General features: G+C 42.9%; 1 protein-coding gene across 7 annotated transcripts in view; it reads left to right on the top strand.

Annotated features, from left to right (window-relative positions):
* The window catches only part of LOC147193877 (neurexin-2-like), a 124,764-nt gene that overhangs the window by 63,506 nt on the left and 33,494 nt on the right, over window positions 1-27,764 (top strand). For all 7 annotated transcript variants that reach the window (XM_086131747.1, XM_086131748.1, XM_086131750.1 and 4 more), the window contains 5 exons: window positions 4,700-4,819; window positions 4,886-5,267; window positions 6,406-6,596; window positions 6,704-6,877; window positions 7,763-7,882. In XM_086131747.1, coding sequence (XP_085987873.1) covers window positions 4,700-4,819; window positions 4,886-5,267; window positions 6,406-6,596; window positions 6,704-6,877; window positions 7,763-7,882 — 987 coding nt within the window. The remainder of the gene's footprint in view (window positions 1-4,699; window positions 4,820-4,885; window positions 5,268-6,405; window positions 6,597-6,703; window positions 6,878-7,762; window positions 7,883-27,764) is intronic.

The raw sequence follows: 27,764 nt of genomic DNA, 5'->3' as shown, positions 1-27,764 counted from the left end.
ACCATTATCTGTTATTGTGATTGAATAGAAAAAAAAAACATGCACTTTGATGTATTCATACGGCTCACCGCTGTCACATAAAGCAAACATTATTATTGTGTCCGGCAGTGTATTCTGCTCACGATCGGGTGTACTGTATATACGAGGTAGACAGTAAAAAAAAAATTAAAAAAAAGTATGAGGGCTATGCCCCCCAAAAAAATAATTTGAGAAAAGATCATGATGAGTGACATCCAACAATGTTTATTTTTCTAGTTACTTTGCATTGGTGTTAAACTGCTCTGCATCTTACTGTAAAGTATCACAATTATTTGAAACGTCTCTTCATATTTGGGATAAGTAGATGAAGGTCATTTGTGATATAAAATGTCTAAAAACAGTTGATCATAGGATATATTCATTCACAAAACAAATAACTAATACATTTTAATCAACCCATTTTAGGCAACGGATTCGACGGGACTTTTTTGTTCATGTGCCGTGAAAAGTTAGCAGTTCGCAGCTCCACACACTACAATACTCCATACGTTAAAATGTTACATTCATTCATACCTATGAGGGAATTTTATTTTTCCATCAATACAAAATCCTTTCTTTATCGTTTTAGTGTGCGGGTGCACCTCACGATGTGCCCGTTTGTGTCGTTGTGTTGCATTCCTCTAAATTTGGGTGCCGTTGAAAAGTATTTGCCCGCTTCTTTAAATTCGTCTCTTTTTGCATATTGTTGCCCCACATACATGTTTAAGATTATCTAACACATAGGTGTCAAACTCAGGTCCCGGAAGGCCGCTGTCCTGCATGTTTTTCAAGTCTCCCTGTTGCAACACACCTGATTCAAATGAACAGCTTCAATGTCAGGCTTCCGCATAGCTTGCTGATGAGCTGATCATTTGAATCACAGGTGTGTGGCAACAGGAAGACTTGGAAAACATGCAGGACAGCGGCCCTCCAGGACCAGACTTTGACACCTATGAAACACATCAGGCAAAGATAACCCAAGTGAGCAATAACATGCACTCTTTAAATTGTTTGTTTTTTTCACATTACTGAGGCGAAAAACAATATTCAAAGCTACCGGGCCCAATGAATGGTTTTTATTTTCCTTCTTTTCCAACGCACTGTATATTTCTCCTGTGGCTCCTCAATGCAGTCAAACAAGCACCGTCATCGAATCGAGCCACATTTTGGCACTTGATTCAGCCCTGTGGCTAATTAGTTCTCCATTACTGATGCCTGCCGATAATCGCTGCAGTAAACAGCCTTTATCTTTGGTGAGACAAAAGCTCGACTCATCCGCGGTTTAGACGTGCAGCCATGTCACTAATCCCACTGGAGCGGTGGAGCGAAGATTATTATTATTTGTTTTTTGTTTTTTTGCTCTGCTATCCGATCGATAGATGAGTATATGAGGCAAATTTATCAGGAGGATCAGGAAGGGAGATAGCGGTGCTTGTTCGCTGCCAAGTCGTACCCGTTAGAGTGAGTGGGTTGGGATTTTTTTTTGGGGGGGGGGGTCTACTTATAGCTGCTTAAATCATCGTTGAAGCCTATTATGCAAATCCGAATGAATCCCTGTTTAAATCGAGCCAGTCACCCTGCATCACCAGAAACTCATTAGCCTGCTTTAATGCACGATGATGCCAGAAACGGCTGCCTGTTTCATCACCAGTATTAATTGTTAAAGACAATGTGACGTGGGGGGGACTACAGAATCGGTGAAACTGAACGGTAACTACGGACAAAACTAATTCCATTTATCATAGTTTCTGTCTGTAAAAAAAGAAAAAAAGAATGAACTTAATGAAAATTGGCTTGCGGCTTGAGGTTGAAAGAGACACTGTTGGAATTTTTAATGAGAATACCTGAGAGACATTTACTTTAATTTGATCGGCTAGACTACACCTCAATAAAAAGAAAAAAAGAAAAGAGATAAAAGCAAGGCTCTACGGTATTGACCATGTATGGATTTTGCCAAAAAGTCATCAGTCACAATACTTCCGAGTTCTAGCCTAAAGCCGTTCCCAGTCATTGTGTAACATTTATGTGGAGGTGATGTGAATAATGACCTGACAGCAGTAATGTGTACTCTGCACTTTTCTTTATTCCCTTGCATTTGTATTGATTTATTGAGCCGCTTGCTGCATGCAACACTCAAACAGAACCTCAACTGGTCCATTTTGCTCATCTGTAACTCCATTGAAGGATCAAATGGACATTTTAAATTACGATATATTCTTCGGTGTCATGTCACTGTTAAGTGGAAAAATAAGTTAATAATTGTTCATAGTCAAACTGTCAGACTCTAAATTGTGATCTGACTCTTGAATCTGAAGGAGTCGCCCCCCTCAAACCAGAAGTCTGTCAGAGTTGACTCCGAATTTCTATATTGAACTGGTTTAACATTTACGATTACCAGCCCTGCCGGGGGGGGGGGGGGGGGGGGGGGGGGAAGAACCCACTCAGTAAGAACACATCCCACACTACAAGTTAATCTCACCATGATTTATTTTCATTTTTTTGTGTGAGACTCATGTTGATCTATTAATTTGAAATCTATTTAATTGATAGAATAAATGCCAAGGTTCCAAACAATGCCTTATTGGTTTAAAATGTTTTTGTAATCATCAGCAGGTAAGGTGTGTGTGTGTTCAGATATGTGTGTGTATATTTACGGAGGTAAAGGAGAAGTGTGTTCAAAAGTAGTACAGAAATTCCCCGTTATCGTTTTATTTTTGGGGAGGGGGGGGGGTGTTTTCGTTTCAAGCCTGAGCCAATTAAATTCACCTCTGCTCCAGCAGGTGGCACTGCACCAACATGTAGCGAAAAAGAATGTGCACTTGTCTGATTTCTCATCGCGTGTGGCCACTGTAATTTATCACCAAATGTGTTTATTAAAGTTGCAGATGCAGATGTATCGATGGATGGCTGTCTGGTGGAAGAATTTGTGATGAGGAGGGGGAAATGAGAGGGCGAATTTAAATCATGCAATTAGCTGCCTAATTTATTTAGCTGATATCATTTAGGGGGGAATTATCGTTTACAGCAACTTGATTACAGAATGAAGACTTCACATTATTTAAGCAGGGTCTAGTCTGTTGTTTTTTTTCCTTTTTCTTTTCGAGGACACAGCCCATCTGTCTCATCTTCACAAGCCAATCACTGCTGGAGCCATTGTAGGCATTGTTAGCAGATCGGGATCAGAGCGTTTGATTGTACAAAATTACACAATCGGGATAATTTGATTCTGGCTTTTAGAGTCTCAGCTCCTTCTTATAGTTGACCTAAAATAAAATGGCACACTATCTTTGAAGTTATCTTTTCTTTGTCAATCCGATACGGATCTAAGCGAAGATCAAAACGCATGCAACTTCTCTTCACTGCGCTCGCGCGCTTGCGTCAAAGCACAAGAAAATAAGTTAAAAAGGTGCCGATAATGAAGAGAGGTCTATTTATTGTCACTTGTGAAAAGAATCTATGTTGGCTGCAGTCTTTCAAAATACAAAATGCCGTCCACCTTCAGTGCGACCCTCACACTGAGAAACCAAAATACGCCCGATATGGCCCCGCTCAATTCATTCACTTCCTCAAATAAAGCCTTCTTAGTGTTTTTTTTATGATAAACATTTGAACTCTGAATGTTTTAGCATTGGTGTTGCACATTATTCCTCCGTCTGCTTGGTTTTCAAACAGTGGAGACAATCCATCAAATATAGCGAGAGCAGGCATTCGATCGACCCATGCACAGTCGATGCTGTTCAGGGTGGGGGGGCTGTGATGCATGTGGAGTGTTGTAAAGATAAAACGATATGTCTTACGTGCAGCAATGTTCCGAACTACTTCTTCCTTTCATAACTTTGCTGCTGTGAATTGGGAATTTCTCCATTGCGAGACTAATAAAGGTTTTCTTATACTTAAATCTCCCCGCTCACGCTTTTGTCCCCCTGGGGATGAATTGGCAAGGTGTGCGGAAACCACTTGATGTTTTCCCATTTATTGTCCTCTGTGCGTCCCTGGTAATTGTGCACCCGGAGCTCAATTAGAGAGACAAACCCCTCAAGGCTCAGTCGAGCTTCGGCATGGCCAATTAGTTTCCCAAGCGATGTCAGAACTCCTTTGAACTGGCATGTCGGCCTGTTGCGCCGCCACTGATTCAGGGTGACGGTGCAGCAGCGGAAGCTTCTGCGCCGTGACCTATTTTGAAAGCGGCTAGTAAGCCACGGAAAAGGCTTGGCGCAACTTGCGGATTTTCGGTCTATGTTCTCCACTTGGAGGTTTCGCCAAAAAGACACCGAGCACCGTGTTTTCCTCGGAAAATTCACGTATATGATACATTTAGTGTGACAGGAACGACTCCGTCGTGACTCAATGCAGCGATTTTTCTTACTCATCACATGCACGGCCTCTCCAATGTCCTTGCGTCGGAATTGGCCGCGCGGTTTGTGTAATCGTTCCGACAATTCGACCATCGAAATCATACCTCTCATCTTAGCCTTCGAGTTCATCCGAAGTATAAATTAGTTCTTGTTTTCCTTTCACACCTTTAAATATAAATTGAGTAGAAATTATTGGTTGCAAGAGCGATGTGAGTGAACGCACGCCGCGTGAGTGGCATTGTTCACTTTGAGAATAGCGTCTGATAAGAGGGGGACACCGGGCTCATTCGGCGTAATTGTCACACTTGACGCTCTCCACCTCTTAGGCAAAGGACCCGAGGTACTCCTGCTGGGCGACAAGCTGAATGACAATGAGTGGCACGCGGTAAAGGTGGTGCGCCGGGGGAAACATTTGCAGCTCTCCGTGGACAATGTCACCGCAGAAGGTAATTTATCAGGTCGTGGAAATCAAAGCGCACGTGACACTGAGGACACATCATGCTCTTCTTCAGGCTTCATGAGCGGCGCTCACACTCGCTTGGAGTTGAACAACATCGAGACGGGCATCATGACCGAGCGCCGGTTCACCTCGGTCATCCCTTCCAATTTCATCGGCCACCTGCAGTCCCTCTCCTTCAACGGGATGCTCTACCTGGACCAGTGCAAGAACGGCGACATCTCCTACTGCGAGCTGAACGCGCGCTTCGGCATGAGGCACATCGTGGCGAACCCTGTGACCTTCCTGACCCAGGCCAGCTACTTGGCCTTCTCCACCTTGCAAGCCTACGCCTCCATGCACCTGTTCTTCCAGTTTAAGACCACCAGTCCTGACGGGCTCCTACTGTACAACTCCGGGGACGGGAGTGACTTCATTGTGGTCGAGCTGGTCAAAGGGTGAGCTTACTTTCAGCGATCAAACCCGATTTGAATGGGAAATTTGGTTGTCATTTAAATGATGGAAATGTGTTGAATTGAATCAAATAGAATCACTCCACCTTAAAATCTCCCGTCCTTGAATTGTACCACTCTGTGAATGGTATCGAGATACATACCGAATAGTCTTTGATTGGAAAAAGACGCACACCCTTTTTTGTGTGTGTGTGTTGTTTACCAACCACTTCCGCAGGTTCTAGTGCAAAGCTTTAAAAACATTACAAATGCAAAGCACCAGTACATATTACCTGCTTTGGGGAAATTGAAGGAAAGGTGGATTTTTCAGACACCGTGACCAAAAAAAAAAAGGCACATCGATTTCAAGCCTTCACCTTGAAACAGTCACAGGCGTCTGGTCACCTAAGTAGGGGCACGGTGGGGAATAGACGTGATGACTCTGATCCCTTTTGTGATTCAACAAGAAAGAGGAAAGTTTAGTTTCCCTCTGGCAAACATCGCACAAACATTCTCCAATTAGTCCGTCTGAAGTCCTGCTTGGCACTAGAACTCGCTCCTTTAGAGACAAATAAAGGCTTAGAACACCTCCGTGGCAGTTCCCCCCCCCCCCCCCCCCCTGTGTCATGTAGCCACTTGCTATTGGCAGCACACCGATATCAAATACTAATCAAAGACCAAACTAAATTTATTCAACTAATGCATATTTTTATGCGATACAATTATCAATGTAACAATCTAAACACTGCAGTTGGTTGGCAAACAGTCCGTCCGGGGTGCACTCGCCCAAAGTCAACTTGGATAGAATGCAGCTCACCGGAGATGCTAATGAGGACAAGCGGCAGAGAAAATGGACGGATGGACACTATAAGCGAACCGTCCACGAGTACCCTGTATAGAAATGTTAACCTACGTAACCACTTTTCAGTGTAAACAATCATATAATAGAATATGCCCCTTTTACCGTTTCTGACATTGTTACATACAGTATGTGAGAGACGCAAATGACTGTCACGTGTGGCATTTGAACCTTTGACCACAACAAAAGTGGCACGGAATCCCTTAGAGGAGCATCTCTTATCGGGAGCCGTAATGGTAGATGACAAGTGACGGTCGGAAACCAACGTGGGTGTCCTCACTGCAGGTTCATCCATTACGTCTTTGACTTGGGAAACGGCCCGTCGCTGATGAAAGGAAACTCGGACAAGCCGCTCAATGACAACCAGTGGCACAACGTGGTCATCTCCCGTGACGACAATAACGTGCACACGCTTAAGATCGATGTCCGTACCGTCACCCAGCACGCCAACGGAGCTCGTAACCTGGATTTGAAAGGTGAGTTATTTGAATACTGAGTACAATTTATAAATAGGACTGTCTTTGTGTTATTTCCGCCCACGACATTGAAACATCTTGATTACAAGCTGTCTTCGATGCTACAGGGGAGCTGTTCATCGGAGGTGTCGGGAAGAGCATGTACAGCAGCCTGCCTCGACTAATAGCGTCCCGCGAAGGTTACAAGGGCTGCCTGGCATCGGTGGACTTGAACGGAAGACTCCCCGACCTGTTGGCAGACGCCCTTCAGAAGGTGGGCGAGGTGGATCACGGCTGCGGAGGTGAGGCGTGACAAAGAAAAAAAAAAACTGTGAATCCCAACAGTGCTCAGCATGCCACTTTCCCATTTCAGTTGGGTCGGCTACCTTAGGCAAAATTTATGCAATAGTTTTTTGTTTTTTGTTCTTAACCCCACATCCATAGTATTGTCAAGCAACCACATTATTACCGTATTGGCCCGAATATAAGACGGCCCTGATTATAAGACGAAGATTTTCAAGACTCAAGTTTGGAAAAAAAAGACTTTTTGAACATCAAATTAATTTTTATACAGAAAATAATTACAGTACATCTGAAACAAATTGAGAGAAAGAGCATGTTATTTTGCCTCATTAAAATCTAAAGTGTAATCACATTCGTAAATGAATGGCTTCTGGTGTTTGAAATGTCAATTACATCATAACTTCTCCTCAGCTACCGGTTAACCTGGTCGATCTTCGCCCCACTTTTCTCCAGACTGTCACTACGTTTCTCCATTTTCTGTTATCGCTTCAATTATTTTCTTCTCTTTTCATTCTTACCGCTATGTTTTATTTTTCTTCTTTGTGCTACCGCTATTTTTATTTTTATTTTTATTCTTCGTGGCAGGGATTCACTTTGGCCAGGGAAGTCAAGTTCAGCATTCGCTTCAATGATATATGGCGCCATCTAGCGTCGTGAATGGGTATAATGTTTCGATCCCGAATATAAGAACCCCCATTTTTTCAGTCTTATTTCAATGCAAAAAACACCGTCTCATATTCGGGCCAATACGGTACATTTCAAGTCATAATGTTGGGGTTAGTCTGGGTATGTACTGTATCCGTCAAAAAAGTCTTTGAATGATACCCAAATGAAGAGGCAGCCTCGTAAATCAAAAGTATGTGTTTTGCGTCATCACCATGTAGGTCCCAGCACCACCTGCACGGAGGACTCGTGCCACCACCAGGGAGTGTGTCTGCAGCTCTGGGAGGGCTTCTCCTGCGACTGCACCATGACGACCTACAAGGGACCGTTCTGCAGTGACCGTAAGTAAGCTTTTGGCTTTTGTCGGTGGGAGGTGGTGTTCCTCTTGCGGAGGTCTGACGGAACCGCCGTCGGTTGGCATGGCAAGACGCTAAACAGAGAGATTTCTTTATAAGCGCATTTAAATGATTTCACAATGAGTCACCACAGATGTCTGCATAGATTACCTAAGATGTTCCCCCTCACAGAGCCCACAGCGGGTGTCATGGTCGCATGGTGCGAAAATCATCGTGCAGTCTTTGTGACAACCGTTGTTTTGGGAAATGTGTGTTTTTGTTGAATTGTGAATATCAGGAGATGAAAGCGCCATCTTGTGTGCCCGTGTTTGTTTTGTTTAATTAATTGAACTTTGGATTCCACCACCAACCCCCCTCCATGTTTTCAATAATTTATATAGTTTTGATCCTGATTTATGAGTAAATTAATTGGAGCTCATTATTGTCTGGCATGTTGTTTTGATCAGTGCTGTATTCAACATTTTAAAATTAATAGACATTTTCCTCAATAATGAATATCCAGTCTTTCAAAATGCGGATGGTGTTTGTGCAGCTTGTCGCTTTTAAAAATCTTTTTTTTTTTTTTTTAAACCAACATGCAAGGCCTGCGCCAAGCATATTTCTCACATTAAGACATCAATCCAAAGTATTCGTACAAGGTTTTTGGGGGATTGCAAACTGTATCTTCCTTCAAGGATATGTCCCAAACAAACTAAGTGATGCAGACATGTAGCGTTGGCATTTAACCCCCTTTTTTTTTTTGTGTGTAAATATTGAACCAATTTGAATTTAGATTGTTATCCATGTGGAATTTACTAGAAATTTGTGGGCAAAATGTACTGAGGACAAGAAGAAGATACTGTATGTGCAAACAAACCCTGACTTTATTTGTTAATGGCCATTTATGCCCTGCATTGAGTCGCGTTATTTTGAGTAGCTAACGTCAAGCTAAGATTGCTTTGACATCAGGTAATGTAAACGTTCACAGCAAACCCAAAGAAGCGGGACAAAAGACATGAGGTGATTATTGAAAATAGTTTCTAGGTCAAAATCCTCAACGCACAATAGGTGCTGCTAATGCACGCGGGTGAATGGAAGAAAATTGCTTGGATGAATTGATCGCGTGACAATTGAACGTAGGGAAGATTGTAGTCTTTGTATGGAGGAAAAAAAAGGGGGAAAAAAGATTATTCAGACAGTGGTGCACGTCAAGCTAAACAAAATGGTTTCCGGACTTTTAATACATGAACGTTTTTTTTGTTTTTTGTTTTTTAACGTTTTGTTTTAGTGGCATTCTTTTGGGAAAACGTCTTACACTTTTGCAAAGGTGATGTAGTTGTAGTATATCAACTGTTGCTCACCAAATCTGACTAAATTCATCCCAAATAAGATAGCGATTGGTTAACAGTCCAGGCATAAGGTACTTTTCACTCCATTTGTCCTTTAAATGACTTGCTCTCAGTGCCTTTTTGCTTTTTTTGGCTCACTCTACTCTATTTATCCAAACCGAAAACCAATAATCTCTTTTTTTTTTTTTTAATCCTTGTGCTAATCAACAACTTGCCTATGCTGCCCCAAAACTGTGCGTCTGGAGTTCTCTGCATTCTTCTTTCCTGCGTAACTCTAGACTAACAGGAGCATGGGTTGCATACGCAGCCAATTAACAGGAAAGGTGACACGTTTTTTTTTTCAACCGGCATCGGATGAATAAAATGGAAGTAGTCGAGTGCAACCTTTAAATTGCAATGAGGACGTACCAACCCAGACCCAATGCAAAAGGCCATAGACGAGCTCACGCAATCACCAAAGATGTCACATGAATTATAAACATTTAATCAGCTGTGACTTTAATGCATATAAACAAATCTTACAAAAATATTCCGTGGGAACAAGTCATCTTTTTGTTCTTTTGCTTTTGTTACATGCTGCATCTCTTCCAGTAGACCTCAGTGCTGGCCAGCATGTTGTGCCACAACATGGTGTTATGCTGAAGGCCACTCTAAATTGGGAAATTCGGGATTTCAAAAATACTATACTGTATATATACAGGTATATATATATATATATATATATATATATTTTCACACCCCAGTTTTGCATTGTTGAAAAAAAATCTATCATAAGGAGTCTTGGATCATGATACTACTCGGTAAGTCGGTCAGAACAGCCCTTTGATGTATTTTGAGCTCACCTAGCTTCGATTCATTTTCAATTAGTCGGCCGCCATAGTTGTGAACTCGGCACCTCCGCTCGGCGCGTGACCTGCTCCGAGCAGGAGGGCGGTGCACCGAGCACGTCACGCTGCTTCTTGGCATCGGAATTCTGTTGCGCAGCTGCTCCCTCTTCCACTCGGTGGGACGACGTGGCCCTGATGCAACATTTAGCGTGGATGACCAGAAACTTCAAAATGTCGCACACTTTAAGAAATCTTTTAGTTCATATGTTATACTTGTGTATGTATTGCTTCCCCACAAAGCGGCGAGATGCTTATCGAGTCGACTCGAATCAATATGTTGATTTTTATGCAGTTAGATTCCAACTGAGAGTGATTATATGTTGGTAGGCACTGGTTCCTACCCAAACGGAGGTTCAAAGGATATATCATTTAAGGTCTTCTCGACATTTGATTATCTGTAATTGCCGCAACTCTGCCACGCACGTGCACCATCGAGCCAGAATTTTAAATGGCCGCCTAAGGCAAAAACATCAGAGCGCTCACCCCAGCAGGTCCTACAAACAAGAATTGGATTTACATGAATATTGGACTGGCTGGCTTCAAGGATACCAACCACATACCATCTCGTCAATTTCAACGACGAGAAACGCGGGTTGGTCAATTTCACATTTTACAGCAGTCGTTGTCAATGACAGATATTATTTGGACTCAAAAATCTCGATGTTCATTTCTTATTCCTGCTGAAATGGTTCAGGAAAAAGGCCTGCTTTGATGTTTCAAAAATATATATTAAAATAGGCTCCGTCCTCATTGTGATGCTATATTGGCAGACAATAGCCAATAGCTAGCAAGTTGGATAAAATATGTCAAGATTCTCTAGCGCATTGTGTTGCTTCAAATCCGAATTTGTCCCAGTGATACGAAAATCAAACATGTTGACAAAAGAAAGGTTTTCCATCATGCCGGTGATAATTGGCATAGCTAGCTAATTAAAGGTCAGTAATACATCAGTGCAATTCCCAAAGTGTAGCAGATTGCTTTTCATTGAACCAGCATTTAATCAGCCGGTATACCACAAAGGGACAAATGTGCAGCAAATGTAACCGTGAATACCTTTCGGTCGGGGGAAGAGCAATAACAAGGCTTTGCCGAGAACATGAAAACAGCAGTGGGTAAGATGAAAATTCATTGTAAACAATTTACCGGGTCGGACGGGGGGTGTCTCTGCGAACCTGTCAGGTGGTGATTATGCAACACAAAGCCATGGGTTCCACATTATAATACTGCCATTGATTTTCCGGTCAAACAAAAAGCAAGCGTAATAATTGGTGAAGCCTGTTGAAATATGCTTGGAAAAGGAAATGTTCTTGTCACAACAAAATGCACAAAAGCTGTAATTTTCAACCATCTCAGAACTGTTGGAAGATAAGTTTTGGACACGAGGCGGAGAACACTTTGGGACTGCTCGCTATAGCCAGTCACAGTCGTGATGGCATTTTCGATAGTGGTCAACCTCAATAAGGTACACGGAGAGAGAGGCCGGGTGCACCCTGAACTAGTCACCAGCAAATCGTAGGACACAGAGAGTCCCCTCCAAAAGTATTGCAACGGCATGGCCGGTTCCTTTGCTATTGTTGTGTACTGGAAGACGTTTGGGTTTCAAATCAAAAGATACCCCTCACTAGCAGTAACTGCATCAATCCTGCGAGCCACTGACTTCACCAGACTGGTGCGTTCTTCGTTTGAGAAACGTTTCCAGGCCTTTACTGCAGCCACTTTCAGTTATTGTTTGTTTTGGGTATTGCTGCTTTCAGTTTAGGAGGTAAAATGCAGGTTCAAATTAGTGAAGGTCCTGTGATTGCCTTGGCCAGGCTAAGATCTTCCACTTTTTCCCCCTAATGAAGTCCTCATGAATCTCTTATAACATAATGACGCTTCTCCCGATGAATTTGGATGAATTTCTCTGTAAATTGCCAGACAAAATGATTTTATAGATTCATTCTTTCTGCTGCAACTATCATCAGTGACCAGCGGTTCTGTCAATTGTGGCATCCATGGAAGATGTATTTTGGAGTGTTTAGGCTTTGCTAGCTAGCTACTTAAGTGCTACTTAATTCTGCGTTTTCAGCCATTACCTTCAAACCCACAAATAATATAACACATTGAGAAACAAATCGATGATTATACTTCAACACATATTCAGGTGGCCTCTGTGTATTGAAGGCCTTCCTCCAGTCTCGGCACAATTTTTCCATCCATCTTTTTTTTATTGGATGCCATTAGGATGTGCAGGTGTTTGCATGATGGAGCGTTCGCTGATTGTAAATATTTGCTGTCCTCTCACCACATGCATCCACGTGAGTCCATCTTGTTCAGTCCAGACGTGAAATTGCACCTGAGGTGGCTTTAATATCACTCGCAACGATCCACCACCTGAACAATGGAGCCTACCTTTTGCTGCTCATTTATAAGTCCGCATTTCCTTGTGATTGTTTTATTCCCATGGAGGCAAAGACAGACGGTAAATTGTCCTCTTTGCCTGCAGGCATGAAGCCAAGCTACATGAGTGCGGCGTGACTGCCGCTGTCTTCCTTTCCCATTTCACATGCCAGTTAGTGTGCTCTTTTATCTCGCTTTGGTTTCATTTATGTCAAAACTACAATGGCGTAGTTTATCCATGGGAGTGTTCCCTGTCGGAGTGCTCAAACAAATCCCCTTTTTATGCTCTAACTATTATTTGAGAGTGAGCCTTACAGGTCCTACAGGCCACAAGGATAATCCAGGATCGAGTCTCAGCCTTCATCTTGTGCTTTGAGACAGAAGCTCAAAAATATGTTTTGCAAAGATCTCAAAGATGTTAAAAAGGGAGAACATATCACACATCCAAGTCAAGGAGGTGCTGTCCCGCTGGAATCGAAACAGAATAGAAAAATTGCGTTGGCTGGGATCAGACCTCGCACATTTTCATCCAATTTCAATGCACCAGTCTCCCTTTCTTGTGGCTTGATTGAATCTGGAGGTGCCCTTACCTTCTTCCTGTCGGACTGATTACTGTTACCATTGCAACAGCAGCAAAAGGAATCATATTCTCAATTGGAAGAGAAAAAGAAAGTGTACATTAGTTATTGTTTGGTCCCATGTGTGTCGAGCATTACGGGCATACGTTTACTTGTCCTTCAACGCACACTTAAAATATGCACTTTGCTTCTTAGAAGGCATTTAAAGTAATCGAGAGTGATTACTTTTAAAGGCGGCATATTGTGTGTGACAGAGCAAGTCTGGCTCTCTCAGCGGTGTTATTTCACGGTCCTAGAAATTCCCGGCACCAGGTTTAGTGTAGCATGCAAATTGCAGTATTAATTGAGCCTTTTATAACCTGGATGGATGTCTGTAGACATAATTGTCCATCACTTACATGCCCTGCAAAGGGGGATTATTACGTTTAGGTTTTTTTTAAATCACTGATTCTTTGCTAAATTATATGTGTCAATTCCAAGTTTTGGATTATTACGTTAAGGGTTTTTTTAAGTCACTGATTCTTTGCTAAATTATATGTGTCAAATCCAAGTTTTGAAGGACCTTAGACTACTTGATATCACACGATATACATAAGCATCCAACACTTAAAGATCCCCTGAAAAACAAAATCTCTGGTCCAGGCCTCCTGCTCTTTATTATTTTCTGCACGAGCAATGGAATGTCTCCAATACAAAGCAAATGTGTACTTTCCGACTCTTCCTGCTTTTCGTTTATTTATTGTAAAAGGTCATCTTTAACGATACTTCAGTCATCGCTGTTTACTTTTCACTCAAGTAAGAACCAACCACCCAGTAGAGGCTTTGCTCGCGGCGCGTTACGGTAATCGACTCTCAAGTTAATTAAAAGCTCTGCATTTATTTGGCACTCGTTCAGAATACAACGCGCCTCTCATTCATCCTTGCTGGCACTTTTCCGTGCACCAGTTGCCCGAGGCCAAGTAAGCATACGGACGGGAGCAGTAGCGTTTTAATCTTCAAACCATGCTTCAACCACCATACGTTGGCAGTAAAACCAAGAGAATATCTCAATTTAAATTTACCATGATATGTCAGACCTTTTTGAGGATAAGCGAATCAAATAATGATAGATGGATGGATGGATGTTATCGCATCCATCAGAAACTACGTTTGTTTATTTTCGTTTGTTTATGCCTAGCAATATATATCTAGCTAGCTAGCTAGCTAGCTGGTAGCTAGCTAGGTAGCTAGATTTTAGCTAGCTAGCTATTTGCAACTTCATGTCAGCAACCTGATAGCGACCCGCTTATGAACCATTTTTTTATACAACAGTGTATGCAAAAGAAAGAAACATTCTTTTTTTTTAAAGATAGCATATCTCAATCCACTCCAATGAGAAAAACAAGAAGTTAAGATAGTCAAAGCCGAAATCAGCACCTCGATGATTCCTCGCAGTACACTCCTGAACCAATTATCTTTCGACATTAACATTTAAGATCACTTTGAGCACACCGTTGTGGATCATCCTCGTCAAGGCTCAGATTTTTTTTTTTCCGAGCTACCGATTATGTATGAAGTAGTTAATTTGAAACATAAAATCAGTAGCCCCCTGTAACAAAACGGCTGAACAATGTTTTGTCTGGTGTTACGGATCTGTAGCACGCCAAGAGCCCCGCATAATGAATGATTTGAGACAAGGTACTGCACTGGTCACAAATCTCATTTTATCTGAAAGCATATTTAAGAGGGCTGTCAGAACATTAAGCCATCTTTAGTGATATTTGATGCTTGTGACAAATCTTAATGTTGGTTCTCAACACCAATTGTTTCAGTTGTCGACCATCCTTTGTGATTTATCGATCTTGATCCATCCATGTTTTATCAACACGATTCTCATCGCTTGCCCCTTTTTTACATTTTATTTTTCTCTCGGGAAAACCCTCCTTCCAAGCGAAGGGCCGAAATATCCTTTCGCAGCTCCATTTCCGAGGTAGAAAACTTCAGATGTGCAAGACTTAAGCTCACATTTACTTGTCCTCCAGTAAAACGCCGAACAATAACACATAATCCTCCACAGGTCACAATCTCACAGCACTTTTTCAGCTTCTCGGCCCTTTAGGCCCAAGAGTAAAAGTTCTGACATTTACATAGATGTGAAAAGAGAAGATGTACCCGAGGCAGTTCATGTCTCCTCGGCTTACTTTTTGCTGCCTTGTCCTTGCTTCTCACATTAAAAAGCCTGATGTGATGATGTGCTGCACTTTTTCAGGCTGCAAGGAATAGGCTGCAAGTGTGTCCTAGAAAAACAGGTTCCGTGTAGTTCTAATGTGCCCATACACATTTGGGCAAAGAAGATTGGCTTTTGCTTCACGTGGCCCCTGTTATATGTTTGATAAGTAGCAGTGGGAGGCTGCTATAATAGAGGAAGGGATTAATGAAAACGGCTAAGTCCCAGCAATTTACTCCAACCTAATTATCCATTTCACTGGCATGTGTGCTTGATAGAAATAACAGCACATTCTTCACTCTTTGTCCAAAAACGAAAGCCTAAAAACCAAAGATGACAAGGTTATGTCATCAGAGGCTCATGTAACAGAATTAAATGTAACATTCCCTTAAGAGCCACTTGAGCATTGCTCTTAGTACTGTTGGCCCTCAGAATTAAATCCGTGGAAACCATTCTTGTTTGTTTAAACAGCATACCTAAATATGAAGGAGTGCAGTCGCATAATTTCTGGCAGGCAGTCCGTCAAGAAAAATGGCAATGTCCCTTTTCACTGCGTGGTTCCTTTTTCCTGTGTTGTCCCAGGAAACATTCCAGGTGTATTTTGCTACCTGGTCCAAAGGGTCGTTGGGTTCTGTGTAAAAGGGACATAAACGCAAGTTCTTCTCTTATGGCTCTGATGCACCATTTTAATGAAGATCTCTGCATGAAAGCAGCTACTAATGACAGAATCCGTCCTCTCCTCCGTTTTCACTTGCCATTAGGGTGAGCTGGATCATTTCCCAGCAGACTTTATGGCAAGAGGCACGGTACACCTGAAAACACCCGACAGCTAATCACAGCAAAAGAAGCCCCCCGCCCCCACCCCTCCCCCTCATTATTTTGTTCACAAATTGTCATCATTAGAAAGCCTTTATTTAAAAGCGAATTAGCTAATTATTTTCCTGCAACCTTTGGACAGTGCGTCTCAAATCGACTAATAGACTGACAGCTCATTAGAATGCAAAGTGACACAGACAGCGTTGTGCATGTGGAACAAATAAAGATAATTCCAAGCCACAGCACCAGTTGTGTTTGGCTCTGGCAATGGTTACTTGATATTAGTCACACGGTTACATGACTCAGCCTGCATACATGGACGCCTGGAGTGGGAGTTGGGGTTTTTATAGAGTGTTTTAAGAAAAAGGAAGACAATCAGCATTCACGATATTCATCACACACGACACTCACGAACATCAATCCGCAAGTTATTTTCTGTAACATCCGGTCGTCATTCCTGTGCACTGTAGAGTTCATATCTTTATACCAGCCATCCACCAGCAAATCTCGGTATATTTACACCTCTGTAATAAAGTATAGTTACTTTTTTTTTTTTAAATCATGAGATTTTAGGAAATACAGTGGCAAGAATTAAGTGAACCATTTGGGATTACCTGAATTTCCGTACAAAATTGGTCACAAAATGTGAGCAGAATTTCATCTAACTTACAAGAGACAAAAACAGTCTGCGTAAACTAACGATGGACAAACAATTGTGTTTTCATATTGGATTTGAGCACATCGTATAAAGATTCAAAGTGCAGGGTGGAAAGAGTCCGTCAACCCAGACGCTAATGACCTCTCCAAGAGCTAATCGGGAGTCATGAGTCATTCAGCTCAATCAATGATGAGATTGGAGGTGTTGGATAAAGCATTGCCCATTTGGAACCACGCCGCATACCAAAGAATAGTTACAATGACACTGTAAAGGCTCACAAAAGCATCTCTAAAAGCCTTAATGTTCATCTGTCCATGGTAAGACAGATTGTTTCGAATTGGAAGGATTTCAGCACTGTTGCTACCCTCCCTCGTCGTGGTTGTCCTCTAAAGATGGCTGCAAGAGCACGGCGCAGAATCTTCAATGAGATGAAGACGAATCTTAAGAGTGTCGGTTTAAAACACACAGAAATCTATGCCGCTCTCGATTCTCCGTCAGCGGTCGGCAGGCTTCATGTGCCGAAACGACATCAGCGACAGGGGTGGTGGATTGGGCGTGGTTGGACCGACCGTGAAACGGACCAGCCGTTCAGGAATCTCCAGAAATTCCCGATGACAACCACGCCCTGATCCGTATGGATCGCATATCATAGTTCAGGTCGGCGGATTGGTTGGGGAACAAAAAATAAAAAATAAATCAGTCTTTGGGTAATTCAGGTGCCTCGAAAATGACGATAGTGGATTTTTTTTTTCTGCCTCGGGTAACAGTTCATTTGGTGTGTGCAGGATCGTTTAGACATGCCGCCGACGCAAAGGCTAACTTCAAGATAAAAGCTTACCAAATAATAATAATTTAGGATGATGAGAAACCCCGAGTTAAGTACCCAATCATTGTATGATGCGACACAAGTCTCCAGCGTTCGCAGCCAACGACTAGCCGCTAGCTGCACGCAACGAGTGCCCAGGTAGCAACCATGGCAACAGCAAGTAATCCAATCGCTGTTTCTTTGGGGGTTTTTTTCTTTTCTTCTTTTTGAATGATGTGAACAGAGGCTAATTTGTGATTCACTCTCCGTGTATAATGGAAGATGATGTGCTTTAAATTGGTATCCTGCCTTCTATTGCACTTAAAGTCGTGTTGCGAAACTCTAAAAGACCGTATTTACCTTTTTAGCCCTATTTTATCGAAAACAATCCAACCTTGGCACCGAACCCGCGCCGCCGCTGTGGGAGCGCAGAGCACTAAGATGAGCTGAGCTAAAAAAAACAATCTGGGCCTTATAACCGCAATAATACGTACAATTGGCATGTGTTATATATATAACCCGAAATATTTCCTATTCATTGCCACAGTCATGTTACCTTAAATAAATACATTCTCCATCCAGCAGAAATGAGTGAGAGATACGGACTCCTATTGAGAACACTAATTAAACACTTAGTCATTTCGTGCCGGCGATTGGGGCATCAGAGTCACTCATCAGGAGAAATGTAACTGCGATGCCAGCAAGTTGACTCCCACTGTCAACATCCGTGGTTCTTCGGGCTGAAAATTTGTGACTTGTGATCGAACTCAGACACTGTGATTACCTGGCAGCACATTTGCACCTTAAAGGCAGATTGCGTCTGCAAGCCCCTCATAAAAGAGAGCGGGGGGGGGGGGGGGGTTGCATATGGAAGGGTGATAGTATTGTACTTTTGATATCTTGCAGAAGAGTTACAGTATGTCACAATAAGGTTAGAATCACAACATTGACAGAATGGACGTCCTTGCATTATTTTGACGAGAAATATAACTGGTATAGGATGTCATTTCTTCATTAATGTGTTGAGTAAATAATTGATTCAGAAGCCATTACGAAGCCGGCCATTCATGCGCCGTGATTCATTCAAGCTGCAAACATGAGGCAATGGCATGCTATTGAAATCCATCGAGAAGGAATGAGGACGATTGTGGGGTTTTTTTTCTTCTCAGAGCAGGAAAAAGCTTTCTTTTCTCTCTTATTCAAGTGCTACATTTTTTTTTTTTTTTTTTGTTCCTACTATTTGGTTTTTGCAAGGCTCTTTGTTTTGCATTTTAGAAACATGTACCTTCTCAATTGGCCTTCCTGGCATCCTGTGTTTTTCCCAACATTGGAGAAAACTATATCAGGCTTTCACAAGGTGTCTAAGATAACAAATACATCTTTAGAAATGTTTGGTGGCTGTCTTATTGTTCCAGATTTGTTCCCATTGCCTATTAATCCGCCAGTCATGTGGTCTTCATTTATCTAGATGCCCCCCACCCCCGACGTATCTGCCTTCATCTTGTTTTCCCTCATTTGTCACTAACACAATACGAGAGAATTAGAAACTCTTTTTTTTTTCTTTATCTCCACATGAGAAGCTGTTTGAATGATCTCTTATATATAGCACAGTGTGTGTTAACTCATCTGAGCAAGTGCATTTTCCTTGCTTTATCCCAGTGTGTGTGCGTGTGTGTGTGAGTGAATGTCCAAAATTTCCTTCTGACAAAGACAGTACCGGCGTCTGCCCGGCAACCGTTTGGCGAACATTTCTGACCTTGAACAAACCTTGACGAGAACGCAACATTCGCTGCCTTCGCAAACACTCGCACAAGTGGGTTAGGGGCTTCACCATTGTGTGCATAGCTGTGGCTCAGCATGAGCACTATAAATGTTACGTGGGTGGACATACAAAACAATCGTTTCGAATCGATATCGCGTCGACGGTCGTCTTGGTGTGGAAGCGTGTTTCACACTTTCACCCATTAAATCGGACGAACACATATTGGCCTTGGCATGAAAGAGTCTGTCGGCGTTCACACCGTCCCCTCAACATTAACAATGTACAAGCGGGGCTCAAGCTTCTCCGAGGGGCTCAGTGAGAGCCCCGGGTGCTCAGAAATACAAAATAAACCAAAAGATAAATCGGAGGGTGCGGCTGTAAGGACTAATTGCCTCAGTTCGTTCTCTCGTTTCCGAAGCAGAATCCCCTCAAAAAAAATTTTTAAAAGCGTGCTGCCGTTGATACAAGAAGAGCTAAGCAGGTGAACGGCCTCCGCCCTGCTTTGACTCCCCCTCAGTGGCTGCCTCCCCGCGGGAACATGGCACGTTTTATTTAACACCCACAACACGTAGCAGCTGAACCTCGGATAAATGGCGGTCTGTGCCAACCGCTCGCACCCCACCCCCCAGGGGGGTCCAGGGTTTCCCGGTGACTCCTGCAGGGGCTGTGCGGAAGGGGAGAAAGGTTACATTCAGTTTACATCATAAAGAGCAGACAGTGTGCGCACAAAGAGGCCCTCACATTGCGAGCCTCGCATCTGCCCGTCCGTCAGTCTGTCCGTCTTCCTTCGTCCCAAAACTCGCAAACCGCGCCGCCGCCGCGCTTATGCATCATTTAGATGCCGTTTCCTCGGCATCCTCCGAGCTCTCACGCTGTTTTTGTTGATAAAATTATAACTCGGTGCAATGAAAAATTGAAGCATTTAGGCATTCGATGCACTCGTGTCACAGCGGCGGCCTATAGCACACTGCGGCAAACTATAACGTCACCTCATTTAGCCTCGGCCTGCTCATTAATAACAGTAGATTACGTATTTCGCGTGCAGAAAGTTAACCTCGGCTCTATTTCACGTATGCAGAAAGTAAAGCATGGCATTTTTAGCTGAAGAAAACCAGACACCACAATGAGAGTGCGAGCCTCTGCCAAGGCAACCTAGTTTCTCTCTTATTGCTATGGCAACCCTAACGGAGCAGGGTTAACTTTCCAAACACCGGATTACAATGCATGACTGCAAATCAAACATGTTCCTGTCCAAGGACTCGATGGTTAGCATAGCATGTATTCTTGCTTGGTTGCGCAACCTAGAATTCTTCTTTTAAAGCACAGTTACCTTTGCTTAAATCCAGAAAAGTGTTGTTCTGAACAATAGGAAGCTCCGCGACTGCTTTTCTGAGCGTGAAAGGGTAACGTCCTTGGTGAAGCTAGAAATATTTTGCTGTAGCTACAATAAGTGGTCTAGAAATTTGGGGGTGGAGGGCAAAAGGTTCAGGAGTAACATGCGATGAAATGGTCGTCTTTACGCTTACAGCCGCTGTTCTCCATTGTGGCCGAAATAAACTTTCAAACTCTGGTTGGGGTGAAACACAATGACAGTAAAGCAGAGGGGATCAAATAGGAAGTGAAGTCCAAATATTTTCTTGGCAACAATTTGTGCTATGCGCATCCAATATTCTAACACACTGTATTCCGATTAAGATTGTAAAATATGAATTAAGATGATACCGTTTTTATCCACCTAATTGGGCGGCCATTTTGCCTCTTGGTGTCGACTGAAAATGACATCACAGTGCCTAAGGGTTCAGGTAACGTCACCGCTCACCTGTTTTCTGAGTTTGTTCATGTGACGTTTGCGTGCGGAGCCCTAAAGGCTCTTAAAATGCACTGAAAAATTCTCAAAGGAGGCAAAAAATAATAATAATAAAGCCTGTGAATGCGGAGACATGTTGCCGCCGAACTGAAACGTCAAATAAAAACAACAGACTCAAGTGACTCAAGCGAACCAGATCTCTCTAGTGAGTGACCCAGAGTAACCCGACTCCATTAAATGAACTGAGTTTACCACCGCTGTTGCTTTCGTACTATACTAAATCCAATAAACTTTACATTGAGGGCAGCAGGTTTTGTATTATGATAACATCTAACACTGTATTAAATAAAAATATATGTATAAAAAAAAAGAATTCCTTATACAATCACTTGTGATGTCGTTCTGTTTTTCTCTCGTGCACGCCAGCGCTCCTTTCATTTCTTCATATCTCCTCTGTATTTGTTCCTGGCTCCCTCCCTGGTCACCATGAAACAAATACACAGCACAGCAAAGCCAAGCACAGAAAGAAGAAGAAAAAAAAGAACCTGCACATTTTTTCCATCGCACTCATTTCTTTTGGATACAGTGTTCACTCACATTCAGTTATGTTCATTGAAAAATAAAAAGATTGGTTTAGCCCCCCCCCCCACACACACACACACACACACAATGAATTGCAGTATGGCACGCCTCTCCGTTTTATTTTGCTCCGGCTGCAAGATGCAAAATTGCTGATGTTCTCAAATCCAAAAAGGGCTTCCGTTGATTGAGGGCTGGTTCTCCACAAGGCAGCTGGGTTAACAAACAGTAAAGATAGCATCCTTTTTATTAGGCTACTTGCCTCAGATCCATTCAACAAACGCTTGAAATTGCGTTTCTATTTTCAGACATGCTGATGTGCATCATGACAGCTTGTATTCAATGCGTAGACATTTGGCCAAAAAGAAGCCACCTTGACGCTTCTTTCCTCCGCGCACCGAAGACGGCGTCTGTTGATTCTGCAAATGGTCCTGGCCCAATGCCATCGTTCTTATTCATACCGTGCTTCTTATAGGTTAATCCCCAAGGATGGATATGACCATGTGTTTCAACCATGTGTGGGTAGTAAACACACACACACACACACACACTCGCAAACACGCCACTGAGAGGTGTCTTGCTCAAGGCGGCATCAATCATGAGCGGGTTTTAAAAGTAGTTCTCTCATAGCTCGCGATGCTGAAGGCTCTGCCTTCTTCCATTGTGGAGGCTGTATCGTTTCTATCTTGTGGATGCTCTTGCTTCTTCACTCATATATATATAGTACAATATATATTTTCTTCTTCTATGGTGGATGGCGTTTCTCGTTATTTTGAAGGCTGTCTTCTCTGATCGAGTCTACTCAATAGTGACGGTTTGTTGACAACCGAATAGTCTCAAGGTGTAGAATGTGACGTCTTTGCGGTGGATCTTCTAGTTTCCTTTGTTGATCTTCTTCTTCTGTGATGATGCCTACACTGTGTTGCTGTGGACAGATCGGGCTGAGTGTGAAACAATGTTTTGTTTTGGAGGGAGGGGGCGTGGGGTTTCTCCCGTTCTGTCTCCCTTTGTTGGTCATCGTTTTGATGTCTTTTGAGCGGGTTGTAACTGTGATTTTCATAGCTAATATGCAATGGCAATAAATTTGATTCTAATTCCAAATTAGCTGCTTGCAGATAATATCAAACACTCACTGAGCGGCAGAAAATGCGCCCCCGTGAATAAACCTAGCATACATATTTTTTGCCTGTTGTTGTATGTTCTTCGGCTGCAGTGGCCGCCTTTTCTTGTGTTTATGTCTGCTTTGAAAGGAAGGTTTGGAACAAAATGATCCTTATGTTAAAAGCGCCATTTACTTTCTCACAAATTCCACTATCTTGCACCTGGGGGTTGGCGAAATTGTCCGACGATTCCTTTTGTCATCTGGAGTTTCTCAGTCGTGGAGAAATGGGGCCGTTCTTCTGTTCTGAGAGACTTGCAGAGGCGAGTCAGCTCAACTTAACAAGCAAATGGAGTCTATTCATGCCAGCGCCATGTGCAGCCAACAATGCGAAGCGCTGTCACATGCGGTGTCTTTTTAGGAAGAAATGTGGGCCATGTGGGGTGGGGTGGGTGTGGGGGGCAAAATATCATTTTAATTAAGGTGGAGAGGAGAGCTTGTGTGCATCCACAGATCTCCTATAAACATTTAACTCGGCAGTTGTAACTGCACAATGAATCCTCCCCGATGTCTTATTGTTTGTTGTTTGCAATGTTTCGACTATCTGTGTTTGTACAGTTGTGTACAACCTGTTCCTACAAGATTCTTACATGTGTGGAGATGATTTGCTTCTCAGCACTTTCACAATCACCCCCACCCCCACCCCCACCCCACCTCCCCCACGTTCCTGTCTAAGGCAGACTTATTTTAGGTGTTGTCGCTTTGAGCCTAATGAAATCAACCAAACATCACAACTGCAGGCTATGCCTTGCAGAGCGTGCTGGCATTATGAGTAATTAATCTGAAAGTGCTATGATTAATCCTGCTACTTCACCGCCCCGGGTGAGACTGGATGTCGCTGAAAAATCTCATCTAACAGATCCTCCTGAGAACAAACAGTGCAATTTAGGTTTCTTAAGTCAGCGCTACATGTCCTCTCGCATTGTATCATTTTGCAGGTTTTGCGATAGCCTTTGCTACAAGGTAAGGGGGCAGAGCGGATCGGTGCCATTTGCTTGTTGGAGCTCGAAAGTAAACTTAAATTTCTGTTGTTTGTTTTAACTCGAAGCCTGATAACACACACGCCGACCTACTCAAAATGTGTATTATCCCAGGCAACTTTTTTTTTTTTCTATACTGAAACTCCTTATTTGTGGAACTGTTTTTTTCACACAGAATTTTCAGCTGCATTTATGCTAATAGCCTTACAGCACATTAGAAGGAGGCAACATAAAATGTCAACAGTTAACAATATGCATGAAGAAAGTTCAAAACGTAGGGATGTTTTGCGAAACGATATACATTCGATATTGCTGCCAATCATAAATTGGCGACTCGAAGGCACGTACAGTACGTGCGCACGCTGTATGTGCAGCTAACTTGATTATGTAAATTAGCAATGACCTGCCAGGCTGCTTTATAAGATGAAAGTACATTCGCGACTGCCTTCAGGCGAAATTCTCCTCTTCTGATTTTATTGTCTGCAACCGCATTGATGACAGATTCTGAACAATCCCACAAGAAAAAAAACGCCTCGAATAATCACTTGGAATTCCTTGGAAAAATACAGCATGTTGACAAATGGACGCTCATAAATCAAGTATGTTGTTTGATGCGCCAGCAAGTCAGGAGTGTGTGTTAATTGACCGTGCTGCTTGCGCAAGAAAGTGTGACTTCTGACCAAGTCGACCCAAGGTTAAACTCGTCACTGTTTAAATGGAGCCCCCCCCCATCCCACCACCTCCACCACTTTGTTGTCCAGATAGCGGCTGCTTTCATTGCAGATCCTCAAGCAGGTCAATTGATGAATGCAACCCCCTCATGCTAGACAGCTCTCACCAAGATATCATCGCTGCCTAGAAAGACCAGCTTGGAGAAGCTGACTCCGCGAGTTGTAGGCCATAAATCAACTCGCTTAACATCTGCAACACAGCTCTGTAGGAAATAAAGCTCCCTTGTTTTTGTCTGCGGTAAAGAGTTCCTTGTGAAATTCGGCGAGGGGCTATTTTATGACCGTCCTGAGCTGTGAGCCGAGTTAAATTAAGATTGGGTTGGAGCTTTGCCTGTAATTGACACTGACTTTTCCTTTGACGTCATTAGAGGATTATTTTCTGTGCTTGTATCATTACATTTTCACACTAAAAAAAGTCACTGCAGCCCTGTATTAACATGTAAAGGAAGGGGTACAGACACAATGACGGGAACGTTCAATTAAAAGTTAGAAATGAGGTCAGGGAAAGTTTTGGGTCTGGATAATGTACGGCACGCGTTGCAAGTCTCACATTGTTTGTTTACAATTCTATTGCAAAGGATGACAATTGCATTGCAAATTACAAAGTGACAGAGCTAGCTGTCGGTTATTGGTTCACAACGAGTGACTTGATGCTGTTTTCCAGTCAAGTGGGAAATTTTGTACCAAAATGGATCGGAGGCTTGCTCGGGAGTGGGATTTGCAGTTTGCGATTTTATATAGCTTGACTCTATGGAGATGCTGTGATTCAAAAGTCGCACAGCAATGTTGGGTATGTGTAAAAAAAAAAAAGGTTTTTATTTAAAAATTTACAAATTTTAAAAAAATCTGACAATTGTTGTGGAGGTCCACGGAGCAATTCTGTATAATTAAAAAAAATAATAATAATTGAATTTTGATTAAATCCAGCAAACAAACCAACAAAGAGCCATCAAAAATACAGGCTTTGCAAAACTCCACTTTGAGAGGCAAATCTGTTTAAATTGACCCCTTAATCTGCATCCGTTAATTGAATTACGCAAACTGATACATTTGGTGTCGTCTCTTGTCATTCTCGAACGTGAAGCACGAGCCTTCCTCTGTTCTTTTCTGTTCAATCAGCGTCTCTGGCCCTCGCTGCCCCACCTCCTCCCCAGCATGAGTAATAGCCTGCGTCGACTTCTTATCACCGCGTGAGGTGGTGCCGCATGGCTTGCCTCTGTCCTCCTGTTTCCTTGCGTGTCCTTTCAAGCAACTCGGCAATCCCAAGCTGATATCTCTATCGACCGTGATTTAGCTGATACAGCCGCAGTCCCTCTCCCGCGTCTCTCTTTGCAAGGCTGCCTCAAACCTCCATCTCCTCCTCCCCGTTCTGGCTCTATTGTCCATAATGCGTTCATCTCTCAAGTGTCGCCGGATTCCAATTCACCCCATCATCACATTCCCCACCTCCAACATTGAAAGAAATAACCGGCTCCTAAAAACTGTCGAGATTTGTCTGAACTGGAATCAGTCATTGCTAAGAATAAGTCCTGCATGGCTGCGCGGCATGAGAGCTGCTGAGCTGTCTTTCCGAGGGCTGACTTGTGTACAGATAGGAGAGAACACGACAGAAAAACATTGCAGCTAATTGATTGGGCGAGCACGAGCAGCGAACACAATATTGTGAAATATTTACACTCTCACAAATGAGGCAGGAGTGGGAGTGCACTTCAGTCCCTCAAGGTGTGCAATCTATCTTTGTGAATGCTGCACTATAGGAATCAAAGAAGGACAAATAGCCAGATCAAGTGTACAAGTGTACTGTTTCAGTGGTTTTGGCGTTTGTCTGTGTGATTTTATTGATGTATTTATTTATTGAGTCAAAGGTCACTAATGTGTCGACGGTCAATCTGACTCACAGGCATAAATTCTTTATCCTTTGCCAAAAATAGTACTTCATCGTACTGAGTGGGTTGTTAAAGTCTTCTTTGTGTGTCACCAGAAGTACAAGTTCAATCGAATTGAAGCAAACAAAAAAAAGGGGCGAAATGTAGTTATGACTGTAAATATGTATAAATTGCTACAGTACAGTGCTGCTTTTTTCTTTGTGAAAAAGTTTTTTTTTGTTTTTGAATGGAAGGCTGGAACGTATTAAAAGCATATCCATTCATTTCAATGAGGAAAGATGATTTGAGACACAGGTGACAAGCGTGGTCACAAAATTTAAGCGATGGCTACCTTGGTCTGACTGTGTCCTACCGACTCTCCCTATCCTTTAACTGCCTTTTGGGCAGCTGCGACCTCTTACCAAAGTTTGAAAACAGCTGTTGATTCTTTGGGGGGGGAGCACTTTGGAGCGTGCCCTACAAAATCCAACTGGCCACATGAATATGTACTGTAGCACGAGCCAAAATGGGAATCCAAGCAATATTTTTGATGGATGTTGTTGCGCCTGCGAGACAGCAAAAATGTTATTGCAGTTGTGAAGTTTTCGAATGAATCATACGATTGGTTGTCTGTGCGATGTTCCGGCTCATATATTAGATGTAGCAATGCACATCAGACAGTCAACGTATTCTTTTTTTTTTTTTTTTTTTTTTTTCTGCTGTGGTGCCGACCATGCCGCTCCAGGGAACGCTAGCCCAATCCTGACTAATGAATTGGTTGATGAAGTGGCGTTCCCAATACTTTTTCCGAAGCTGGCGTAATATTGACGTCGAAGGAGCCGCCGCATTGACAAACCACTGTAGCCCTGGCGCTCCAATCATATATCTTTGTTTTTTTTTTTGGTTTTTTTTAACTGCACGTGGATTGTGTTGTAAGCTGCATCATATAAAACTGTCAAATATTTCGGCGTCCATCCCGCAGGCCTATTGTAGTTCTCGGTGTTAACAGCGCGTCCATATCAGTGGCCTTGTGTTCGTTTCTGTAACAATACTGACAGCTCACCTAAATCAGGCTCCTCCTCTGCAGTATGATTCCTGCGTGTTACTGCCAGGACCTGCGAGCTCTGTATTTATTCACACAACCCATTTCCTTGCTTCACTATCCTCCGCCCCCCCACCACCACAATCACTCACAACAGCCCCCCCACCTCCCTCTCAATGCTGTGTGCTGTGGCCACCCCTTCTCTTCCTGCCCCTGCCTCCCTGCTCGCTACCGCTCATCCTTGGCCCCCACCCCTCAGGGGGCCCCTCCCTCCTCCGCTTATTT

Source organism: Hippocampus guttulatus, chromosome 15 (assembly GCF_054856545.1).
Source record: "Hippocampus guttulatus isolate MCC_2025c chromosome 15, RoL_Hgut_1.0, whole genome shotgun sequence".
Taxonomy (NCBI): domain Eukaryota; kingdom Metazoa; phylum Chordata; class Actinopteri; order Syngnathiformes; family Syngnathidae; genus Hippocampus; species Hippocampus guttulatus.
Note: the sequence above shows the minus strand (reverse complement) of the source record. Positions and strands in the feature narration are given on the sequence as shown.